Source organism: Physeter macrocephalus, chromosome 14 (genome assembly GCF_002837175.3).
Source record: "Physeter macrocephalus isolate SW-GA chromosome 14, ASM283717v5, whole genome shotgun sequence".
NCBI classification, from domain to species: domain Eukaryota; kingdom Metazoa; phylum Chordata; class Mammalia; order Artiodactyla; family Physeteridae; genus Physeter; species Physeter macrocephalus.
This window is the reverse complement of record NC_041227.1, coordinates 76,519,072-76,530,599: the sequence shown is the minus strand read 5'-3', so window position 1 is coordinate 76,530,599 and position 11,528 is coordinate 76,519,072. Positions and strand designations below refer to the sequence as shown.

At 43.9% G+C, this 11,528-nt stretch overlaps 1 protein-coding gene across 3 annotated transcripts in view; it reads left to right on the top strand.

The window, feature by feature from the left end:
- Nucleotides 1-11,528, top strand: part of LMTK2 (lemur tyrosine kinase 2) — an 81,830-nt gene that overhangs the window by 52,834 nt on the left and 17,468 nt on the right. For all 3 annotated transcript variants that reach the window (XM_024121007.2, XM_024120996.2, XM_024121017.3), the window contains 3 exons: nucleotides 1,077-1,213; nucleotides 7,537-7,621; nucleotides 8,556-8,677. In XM_024121007.2, coding sequence (XP_023976775.1) covers nucleotides 1,077-1,213; nucleotides 7,537-7,621; nucleotides 8,556-8,677 — 344 coding nt within the window. The remainder of the gene's footprint in view (nucleotides 1-1,076; nucleotides 1,214-7,536; nucleotides 7,622-8,555; nucleotides 8,678-11,528) is intronic.

Here is an 11,528-nt window from a genome sequence, read left to right as displayed (position 1 = left end):
AAAAAAAAAAAAAAAAAATATATATATATATATATATATATATATATCAGAATCTTTAATTCGTTGAGAAGAATTTCCTTCCTCCAGAGTCTTTTTTGACTCAGATGTAAAGAAAAGCGAAAGCTGTTGGCTTGCTTTAACTGATTATATAAAGCTTAAACTTGGAATTAAATCACATCAATAAGTGCTTAATCCTGTGGTAAGCAGAATGTGGAAGATAGCCTCAAAAGTGTATTTCCCAAAAGAGATGCACTATAATCCCCCAAGACACACAGCCCTAAAATTAAAGTCATGAAACAAAAACCGGATAAGGTAGGGGAGTCCTGTGTGAGTACGTGGGGTACTCGGCAGTGAAACACGTGTGCTGGGTGTCTAAGTGTGAATTTGCCCATTTTCCTGCCCGTGCTGCTGCCCTTTGAACAGGCTTATTTAAATTAACATCACGAATTTTTCTGGAGTGGCTAGAATGCACTTTCTCGCAGTGGTCTCTGGGCAACACAGGGCCCTGGGGAAGCCGGCAGAGAACTGAAGCGGTTACCGGCACTGAGAGTACTTTTTCTTCCTCTTCCACCCATTTTTCTTTCCTCATCTCCCTCTCTGTCGCTCATGAGTGCTTTGGTGGTGGCCTTTGTGATGTGATGCTCTCCTGGAATCCCTGAAGGTGGATTGTGAAGTAAAAGAAGTGAATGGCCCTGCTTTTACTCTCCATCTCATCTCTTAGTTACCTGGAAATTTCTGTACTTCTGCACTTAAATTGTGCATTATTGCCAATTTACCTTTTTTAACTGTTGTTATCTCTGTGTTTATATGACAAAGGTAAACTAATGTTTAATTTGGAATGATCCTAAAAGGAGAATAGTGTTTTCTCTACCTTTGAAGTATTTGGCTGGAATTGCTTTTTTGTAATTTCAAACTTCAAATTTCAAATTTCAGGGTGAGATTATTCTTTATTAAGCTCAAGTCGAAATAACTTCCAATAAGTAATCTTAGCCATCTCTGTCAGCTGAGGCGTGTGTGGAGATGCCCGTTTGTTCCCCCGGTCCTCTTTGGAAACTGACCTGGGCTGGTTTCCGCAGGGCGATCTGAAGGCTTACCTGCGCGGTGGCGAGCCCGAGCCGGCGAGGGGGGACGCGCAGACCATGCTGCTGCAGAGGCTGGCGTGCGAGATCGCGGCGGGGCTGGCGGCCATGCACAAGCGGCACTTCCTGCACAGGTGGGTCCCTCTGCTTGCATGCACCTCCCGCACTGCTGACCCCAAACGTGTGGGAAGAGGCCCTGCAGGGAGCTCAAGGAGGACCAGCTGTAATGGGAACTCTCGATGTATGAGCAAGGTGTCCGCTCCTGCCCAGTGTCAGAATAAGGGTTGAGCTGGGCTCCATTTACACCAATTCCCGGGGAACAGAGTGCCTTAATACAGCCTAAGGCCTAGAAATTAGTCCCAGGGTTTCAAAGAATGCAAAAGAGTGCAGAGGGAACAGTTCTGGTCTTGCATCCTCCTCCTGTCAGCTTCAGGCTCCGACTCTACCTGCTGGGTTTCACGGTGTGGCCCACCTCCCTTTCCGGAGATGGGAAGAAGGGATCTGAAGGGCTGACATCATCTTCTCGTAGAAGGTCCCAGCACTGCTCTCCGACCAGCGCCACCCAGGCCAGGCTGGGGGTGATCGGGGGTTGTGTGCGAGCAGCACAGCGGTCAGGATAACACGTTTCTGTCCGAGCCTTTCTGTTCCTACGTGAATGGCTGCAGCTCTCTGGAGCGCATCGTGTCTTGTTCAGATCGGCAGTGTAATTTCCGTAATTAAAACAACAAAGGGCTTTGAGTCCTGTCTGAGATGATGACTCTGTGAGTAGCCTTATGAGCTCTGATTTATGTTTCAAATTATTTCTCAGGTCTCTGGACAAACCGGCCAGTGTCTCTTTAGTTGACTTTAAGTCATTTAACTCTTAACAATCCAAAGACCTGAAAAGGAGCCCCTGTGTGTACTGACGTGGAGGATGTCTATGAAGTATTATATATTTTTTAAAGCAGGTTGCACAGGAATATATTTATAATATGACAACGTTAAAAAAAAAAAAACTCTTGTATTTGTAGGCGTGTGTGTGTGTGTGTGTGTGTGTGTGTGTGTGTGTGTGTGTGTGTGTGAACAGACATGGAAAAATACCTATCAAATTCTCAACATTACTTCAGGGTGGGAAGAAGAAAATTAACATTTTTCTTACACATCTGTCTTGTCTGCCTTGCATAGTGAGCGAATCATTCTGATAAAGTGCTTTTTAAGGGACCCAGAAGGTCATGAGTTTCTTCAGACCCAAGGCAGAAACGCTTACACAAAACTTCAAAATATAAAGATCTATTTATTTTATAAGGAGAAATCTTATATTTTGTTTTTTAACTTTATGACAGGTTAATTCCCAGCATATTTGTATTGTTAATCTTTTGTGAAACACAGATGATTATTACCTAATACTTGGTGCAGGAATTTTTAGATTTTGGAGAATGCAGCATTTAAAAAGAATATCATATCAGAATCGGCGGCATAAAGTTATCAAAGACAGCTAGAAATTGTGTTTAAAGCCCAAGTCGGTTTCTACTCTTGTATTTTAAAAATTGGCAAAGGTGTCAGAGTAAATGTTATCTTCCTGTGAGTGTCTTTAGGTTAAAGTTTTACTTAATTTAGAATCTTATGAACTTTAGAACAAATAAAGTTGATAAATTTACTCACGTGGTTTGGATTTAATTCAGGTGCCTAAACTCAAGGTAAAGAAAATTCTTGAAACCATTGACAACTGTTTCATTTTATTTTAAAAAGTAGCCATATTTTATGTAAAATTTCCATTTGGGGCAAAATTTTGTGCTTTATTTTTTTTGTTGCTAGCACAGCGTAATAGCATCTTTTAAAAATTGAAGTATAGTTGATTTACAGTATTGCGTTAGTTTCACATGTACAGCATAGTGACTCAGTTATATATATATATTTCCTTCAGATTATTTGTCATTATTTCAATAGGTTATTATAAGATATTGAATACATAGTAGCGTATTTTTAAGTTGGACTTTAGAATATTTGTTTGCTAACTCAAAGTCGGACTTTCTGTGTTGGTTGAAAATAGAATATCCTACATGTCCAACTGGAAGCTGATCTAGTAACGCACCCCCAATTAAATTTTATTTTTACTTATCGTCTAAGAGGAGACGTATGCCTGGGTCTTGGGTAGCCTGTGTTTCTGCAGTCAAACACGTGACATTCGTGAAGGCCGCATAAACAGCAGGAGCTGCCAGTGTGTTACGCTCCACACCATCCTGCCCTGCCGGCCAAGAGCCTGGGACTTCCTGTCCCCAGCCTGTCAGTCTTCCTGAAGGAGCAGCTCCCATGAGAAGCCACCAGGTCACTGCAATGAGCTAAGTGCACAGGGCATCCAGCCCGCGGCGTGGGCCTTGTGGTGGCTCACATAGCTGGAGACCTGTGTGACGGTGGCCTTGAGGAGTACCCAGGTGGCAGCTGTGCATGAAAGGACCTCTGTAGGACTTGCCCAGTTTTAAAGTTAAAGTTACTCTCTGCTGAGAAACACCGAGGTGACTAAGTCATCCAGCCCCAAGAGTGTGGGTGTCCAGTGTTACGGGAGCCCAGTGTTCATATAACCCAGCTTACGCAGAAGGTACTTGTGAGAGGGTTAGGAAGGACTGCTGTAGACCTGTGGGCTGGCCGTGTTGTGTGTCGGGGAAGAGAAGCATGATGGGGGCTGACGTGATAAGCAGGGGTGAAAGCTGTCCAAACCCTAAGCAGAGTTGCCTCTTTGCGCCATGTCGGCGTCCTCTTGCCTTAATCCTCTACCTATATCTCTGTGCGCTGCACCCCACCTTCAAGTGGTAAGTGGCAGAGTCTCTTCACAGCCCACGTAGGGATTTTTCTTTTTAAACCTCCGTGGCTGCCAACGGCAGGTTGGTGCTGTTAAGTGGCCTCTCCTCAGCTTTACCAGTGTGAGCCACGTTCCTTAACCCTTCTGAGCCTGTTTCTTCTATGAAATGGGGATAATCTTGCCCTGAAGTGCTCTGGTCAAGATTACATCAGGTAACGTGGGCCAAGCCCTAGAAGGGTATTCTGTAACTTTCGGTTGTTTGTTGCTCTTTTGATCAGGAATTCAGGGTCTCTGGGAGACCCTAAGTGGTAACGTAAATAGAGGAGAGGATGGTTTGGGAAGTGGCTCCAGCCACACTGAGCCGTTTCCATGAGAGCAGTCCTCCTGGAGCTGGGTGTACTCTCATTCCAGTGGAAGCAGAGAACAAGTGGTGATGCTTCCTGTGACTCGGGATGGGAAGCTGTTTAGAACCCCTTTCCTCTGTGAACGCACGCTTCCTGTGTCTGGCGGCTCTGCTCCTGCGGCTGGGTCCCACTGACAGCTGAGGCCACCTCGAGCGCTGTCAGCCAAGGGGGACGGGGCCAGAGCTCTAGAGCCTTTCAGGGCTGGATTGCTTGGCAGCTTTGCCACTAGACCTGTTTTTCAACTTGAAGGAAGAATATACCGGGTATGTTTGTATTTCCTGACCCAAACCAGCCATTGACGTCAAGAGCTACCTCTGCCATTAAAAAGTTACACCTTTGCGTTTTCCCATTCTTTAGCTTGGCATGTTATTGGCCTTCAGAGAGTGTTTATTTTTACTAATTTTGAATTGAATTATATCATCATTTAGAATCTGGATAACACTTCAATGTTTTGAAACATTTCATATTAAAAAAATTTTATTCTTCTAAAAATCGTATGAGTTAACCCTTACAGGTTAGGCCTCCCCCCACCCTTTTTCTGGCAAGGAAAAATGAGGCTCTGATGTGTGAATTGACTTAGCCCAAAGTCACACAGCTCTTAGCAGTGGAGCCAAGACTCGTTCCCAGGTCTCTGACTTTGTCCAGTGGTTTTGCCACTGTACTCTGGTGACGGGCTGTTTGGGGTAGAGGGAGGGAGCAGGTTTAGAAGAAATTCTCTCAGTCACACCATTGTTTTCCTCCTCATCACCCCTGGTTTTCAGGTAATGAGAAGCACTTCCTCCTTCTCTGAGAGCAACAGCTGAATTGTGTAAGAGTTTCACAATGTCGTTTATAACGAGAGCCGCAGGTCTTTTGCATGTATAACTTTTCATCTTTTATCAAAGCTTCTCCTTTCCTGTATCTGAAGACCTGCAGGAAACATGTGTGAGGAGAGAGGCGAGGAGGGAGGCAGCTGGGTGGTCCTGGAGTGGCTCTAGTGGCCTGAGTGGAAGGTGCCAGGGGCTCTGCAGGTGCCCTGCTGGCCTCGCCCTGCTGCCCCGCCACAGGTGACACGCACACACCCCGGCCGGAATGCTGGCACCCAGCTTTTAATTCTGGTCCTAGGACACAGGTGTTGGGGGAGGTTGAGAATGATCTGTTGGGGCTTCCCTGGTGGCGCAGTGGTTAAGATTCGCCTGCCAATGCAGGGGACACGGGTTCGAGCCCTGGTCCGGGAGGATCCCACATGCCGCGGAGCCACTAAGCCCGTGCGCCTCAACTACTGAGCCTGTGCTCTAGAGCCCGCGAGCCACAACTACTGAGCCCGTTTGCCATAACTACTGAAGCCCACGCACCTAGAGCCTGTGCTGTGCAACGAGAAGTCACTGCAGTAAGAAGCCTGTGCACCACAACGAAGAGTAGCCCCTGCTTGCCACAACTAGAGAAAGCCCACGTGCAGCAACGAAGACACAACACAGCCATAAATAAATAAATACATAAATAAACAGAAGGATCTGTTTGCAGGGGCTCCAGAAATTCTGGTTGGAGGTGCTCAGGGCCTCTGCGGCAGGACCTGCAGGGCTGCACGGGTGCGGCTCTTGGTCCAGAGGGTCAGGCTGCCTTAGAGCCTTGTACTCTCCTGCCCGCATGTGGCCCCCCCTCCATTTCTTCCTTCACTCCAAAAGAGAGGGACCACTTCTCTCCTTGAGATGGGAAGTTTCTACAGGCACACCTCGTTTTTTCACGCTTCGCAGATGCTGCGGTTTTTTACAAATCAAGGGCCTGTGGCAGCCCTTTGCTGAGCAGGTCTGTCAGCGCATTTTTCCAACAGCGTTTGCTCACTTCCCGTCTGTGTGTCGCGTTGTGGTAATTCTCGCAATATTTCAGACCTTTTCATTGTTATTATGTTTGTTATGATGATCTGTGATTAGTGATCTTTGATGTTACTTATTGTAATTATTTTGGCATTTTTTAAGCAATAAAGTATTTTTAAATTAGGGTTTATACATTGTATTTTCTTTTTTGGACATAATGCTCTTGCATACTCAATAGACTACAGTGTAGTGTAAACATCACTTTTCTATGCACTAGGAAAACAAAAAATTCATGGGACTCGTTTTATTGCGAGATATGCTTTATTGCGGTGGTCTGGAACCAAACCCGCAGTATCTCCCACGTGTGCCTGTATACTGTCTATAACAGTAGGGGTGTCCCGAGGTTTTCCCCAGATGCCTCCACAGGCCTGATGGCTTCTGGATGGTGCACCGTGAAAATACGGCTTGTAAACATAGTGTAAAGAAGAATTGGACACATCTAACTGGAAATTGAGATCAGCATGTTTATTGAGGAGTGGCCGCACACACGGCACGTGCTCTGACGGGTAGTGGGTTGTTGGTGGTGGTTATTGGCGGTGAAAGACGGAAATACCTACCCTGGCAGAGTCATTTCAGTTCTCTGTGCCTCAGTTTCCTTTTCTGTAAACGGGGAACATAATAGTGCCCACCTCAAAGGCTTGTCGTGAAGATTAAGTGAGTTAATACGTGTCAGGTGCTTAGAGATCCAAAAACTCCAAAAAATGTAATCTGCTGTTTTTATGGGAAGTTCCTTTAGCAAAAGTAGTTTTTACTTTGCAAATTAGGTGTTTTTGAAAATTAACTTGTTCTTAAATAAACGATGTAAATAAGTTGTTTTAAGTGAGTCTTGAAAATATGCTCTTTGCCTCCCTCGTGGGGAGTTGGAGTTTGGAAGAGATGAGAGTGATTTGGAAAAGGGTCTCCTTATTATAACGCTTGCATATCTTTGAAAAAGGAGTTAAAAACCAAGCATTTTTAATAATGTAGATTATTTTCGGGTGCTTGAAGTTGTAACTTTATTCCTCTTTACTTACATTAAAGAGACTACTACTAGGCAATCTATTACTCAGGTAATGCAAGTTATTTTTAAAAATTCAGACAATTTAGCCAATTTAGAATTCTTTCTTGGTAACTCTAAAAATACTAGGAAATGAGCCATAAATCTGCTATTAATGCAGAACAAGGTACGGCTATGGTCAGTATTTAACCTTAGCAGTCGGAGTGACTTACAAAAAAATCTGATCATCTCCATTCTTTAAGTAATTAGGAATATGGTATTACCTTTTTCTGTGAAAAAGGATTTCAAAACACGAATTATTAAGTAGGGAGCTCAGTACAGTAACTGATTACTCAAGAAAACCTTTAGCCATAGCAATTTCATGTCACATCATCCTGGGTGTTGATTCTCCTTGTTCTCGTGTTCACTTCACTCTTTCTGTTTTCAGTGATTTAGCCCTGCGGAATTGTTTTCTTACCTCGGACTTAAATGTGAAAGTGGGAGATTATGGAATAGGATTCAGCAGGTACAAGGTAAGCCAAAAGTTTAAGGGTCCTCTCCTTGACCTGATTTAATTTCATACTCATGAAGTGGTCATATCACGAAATGCCATGCCTTTTTGGAAAGCGGGGTAAATAATTATTGCTACCTGTATAATAAAATACACATCATATAAATATTTCTCTGTTACATGTTCAGTAAAATTTCAGCTCAAATTCGGTAAGCTTGGGATTTGGATTTTTAAACTCTGTTATAACTATATCCCCAAAGAAAATAAATGAAGTATGTGAGATTTTTATTTGTGTGTGTTTGTGTAGCCCAGCTGAGTGAGGTGCTGTAATGTGGGGCAAAAAAGTGTCACACAGATGTAAGTCAGTTCTTTGTCTACATGGTAGCTCTAGCGTCTTGAGCGCTTGCTGTATACCACCCAGGCACTGTGAAGTACTTGCCTGCACGGTCTCATGTAATCCTCGCTGTAAAGGGAGGTAGGTGTGTCTTCCTGATCTTACGGATCAGGAAGACGCCTTAGTATGTTTGTTGCTTGCCAGAGTCACAGAGCTGGTAAATGGTTGAACGTGGACTCGGCCAGTCTGTCTGGTTGGAAAGCCTGTGCTCTTACTCATTAACCTCCCCACTCCCCTGTTCGGGGATACGGCCCAGTATATTTTACAAGATGTTTTGCTCAGAGTCTGTGTTCTGTGCATCAGACACGGCGTACCTTCCTTTTCCAGGAAGGATGACTGAGCAAACGTTCATGGCTCAGAGACCAGCTCACGAGGCCCAGGAGGCTTCAGGGAAACCCTCACCCACCTTCTGCCCAGAAAGTCGGTCTCGTGCTGCCTTCTTTTTCTGACATGTTTTCTTGGGATGGAGTTTGTGTTTTCTGAGAATGACCTGGAATTAAATCAATGAGCTCACTAAAAGTGTTATAAATTTCAAAATTCTGTATGCTTTCTAACAAAACAGGAGGATTATATTGAAACAGATGATAAAAAATTTTTCCCTCTGCGATGGACTGCTCCAGAATTAGTAACCAGCTTTCAAGACAGACTACTAACTGCACATCAGACTAAGTATAGTAATATCTGGTATGTATTGATTTATCATTCTGTTAGGCTTTTGTTGTTAGCAAAGTCCTGACTTCTTTCTTCTCAAGTACTTTCTTAAGGGAAAGTAATTGAATAAGACGGAGGAACACCACAGTGCCTGATGGTGTGAAAAACAACAATTTATTGACATCATAGCAATTATCACAGTTGCCATGATGCGGTTAACTTTTCTCTTACCCATTTGACAGTAATAATCTCCATAAAAGCAGGAACCAAGTCTATTTTCTTGGCCTACTACAAGGCCTGGCTTATAATAGATGTTTAGTAAATATTTATTGAAGTGAATGAAAAAACAGAAAGGTTTGGACCATTATGTAACACTGAGATGTATGTCAGTTTAACGGAAGTTGAAAAAAATGTATCTGAGTCTTTAGCAAGTTCTATTACAGCTTCCTTGATTTATGTCTACACTTTTTTGTGTTATTGTCCTGCTTTTTCTGTTTTCTTTTTCTCTTCCTGCCTTCTTTTGATTTTTTTTTTAAACCGTTTTTTCCTCTTAGCTTGGGAGCTGTATACTCTATTCCTATACTTTTATTGGTTACCCTAGAAATTATAACATGTGTACTTCACTTAACTTAGTCTAATAGTAGGTCTCATCTTGGCCCTGTTTCTGAGCAATACAAGGACCCCAGGCTACTTTAACATACTTTAACTTGGTTTAGTTTTACTCTACACGCACACTTGCAATTATATGTCATTATTGTTGGGTATGTTGATTTTTTCTTTTAACCCCACAAGACATTACTATTATTTTTTTTAGCATCAGTGTTTGTTTAGGTTTATCCACGTAATCAAATCACTTTGCTGTTTGTTTGTTGTTGTTTTTTTAAATCTCAGACCTTCCATCTGGGATCACTCTCCTTTTGTCTGAAGTATGTCCTTCAGAATTTCCTTTAGTGAGGTTCGACTGGTAATAGAGTCTCAGGTCTTTCTCCGTAGGTCTGAGTGTACCTTTATTTTGTCCTCGTTCTTGAAGTATATTTTTACTTGATGACAGTTATTTTCTCTCAGCATATTGAAGATCTCACTCCACTGTCTTCTGGCTTCCATTGTTGCTCTTGAGAAGTCAGCTGTAAATCTCCCTAAGCTCTTTGAAGGTAACGTGACTTTTTCCTCTCTGGCTGCTTTTAAACTCTTCTCTTTGTCTTTTGATTTTTGTAGCTTCACTATAATGTGTATTGGTGTGGATTTTTTTGTTTTTCTGCTTGGGATTTATTTGGCTTTTCATATCTTAGGTTGGTGTTCATAGCCCTTATTTACCCTTCAAATACTGCCTCTGCCCCATTTTTTCTCCTTTTGGAAGTCTGATTAGATATGTGTTATACCTTCTTGCTCTGTCTTCTGTCTCTTATTCTCTCTTTTATATATTCCATCTCTTTGACTCTCTGTGCCACGCTCTAGATAATTTTTCAGACCCGTGCTCTATCCACTAATTCTCTCTCTTTAAAAATTCTCTCTTCAGCTGTGTCTATTCTTCTGTTAAATCTCTCTATTGAATTCTGTAGTTCAGATACTGGCTTTTCGGTTTTAGGAGGTCTATTTGATTATGATCTACATCAGATAATTCCAGTATCTGAAGTCTTTGTGGATTTGATCTTGCTGGCTCTTGATGGTGGTTTGTTTCCTTCGGGACTTTTTTATGGTGAGGATCTTGGAAACCTAGAATTGAGAAACATTTCTCCAGAGAGGGTCCACATTTGCTTTTGTCAGGTACTTGGGTGTCCCATCATGTAAGGGACTACTCTAATTCAGGGCTTTATGTATGCAGCTCAAGGTCTTTTAGAGCGCTCAGATGATGTGTGTTTGGGCTGTAAGTCCAAGTAAGGGCCAGCTCTGTGGTTACAACTTCTTTGGGACTACACTCCCCCACCAACACACCACACACACACACACACACACACACACACACACACACACACACGTACTCACACTCCCACACGTCCACTAATTCACAGGACCTCAGTGCCAAGGCACCTTGCCTTCCAGGCCCCTGAGAGAGGCAGGGGGCAGGTTTATTCCCACTGTGAGGAGGTCTCTGTGAGACCCCTTACCTTGTGCAGGCCCAGGGCTTTGGCCTGTGCACCGCCACCATCACCCCCACTGAGCCTGGTACACCACAGACACAGAAGCCCAAGTTCTGTGCTTCAGCAGATGCTGCAGTCAAAGGTGGTTTTGGTGTTCTACTTAGTTCACTAAGCTCTAGATTTTGTCCAGGTAATTCCCTGCTATCTTATCTGCTGTTTGTTGTGTTTAAGAGGTTGCTTTTCATGCTTTATTCATATTTTTACTATTCTTGCAGGGTGATTGACCTGAAAACTTAGCCTGTGTTCCCAGAGACAGAGCCTGCCCCTTGTTTCTGACGGGTTGAGCAGCCTCTGGTGGCAGGGCTGGCAGTGGTGCCAGCTTCCACGAGAGGCAGGGACCAAACTGCCCTGTGCCAGGGGTGAATGAGAGGGTCCTCTCTCAGTGAGTTTGGTGGAAGAGGGGATAAGAGCTGCAGGACATTTTTCTTCCCAGGAGAAAGAGGCTTGCTGGTCCTCAGGGAGACACAGGCCAGTGCGAGGCAAAGAGCTGGAGAGAAGGGAATGCTGACCGTGGCCGATGGCGCTTGTCCCCGAGGAGACTGGGCGGGAAAGACTAGGGAATAGAGAGCTGCAGGGCAGGGTGGGCACACGTCTCCTCTTTCTGTGTGGCCTTTGCCAGGAGAAAGGGATGCTTAAGGAAGATGTTAGGAGTCGGGGGAGTGGGGAGTTGAGAAGCAAACCCATGCTTCACGGTCTCTGAAGAACTGGGGAGGGGATTGGTTTGGGAGCAGGCCTTGCTGGGAGAG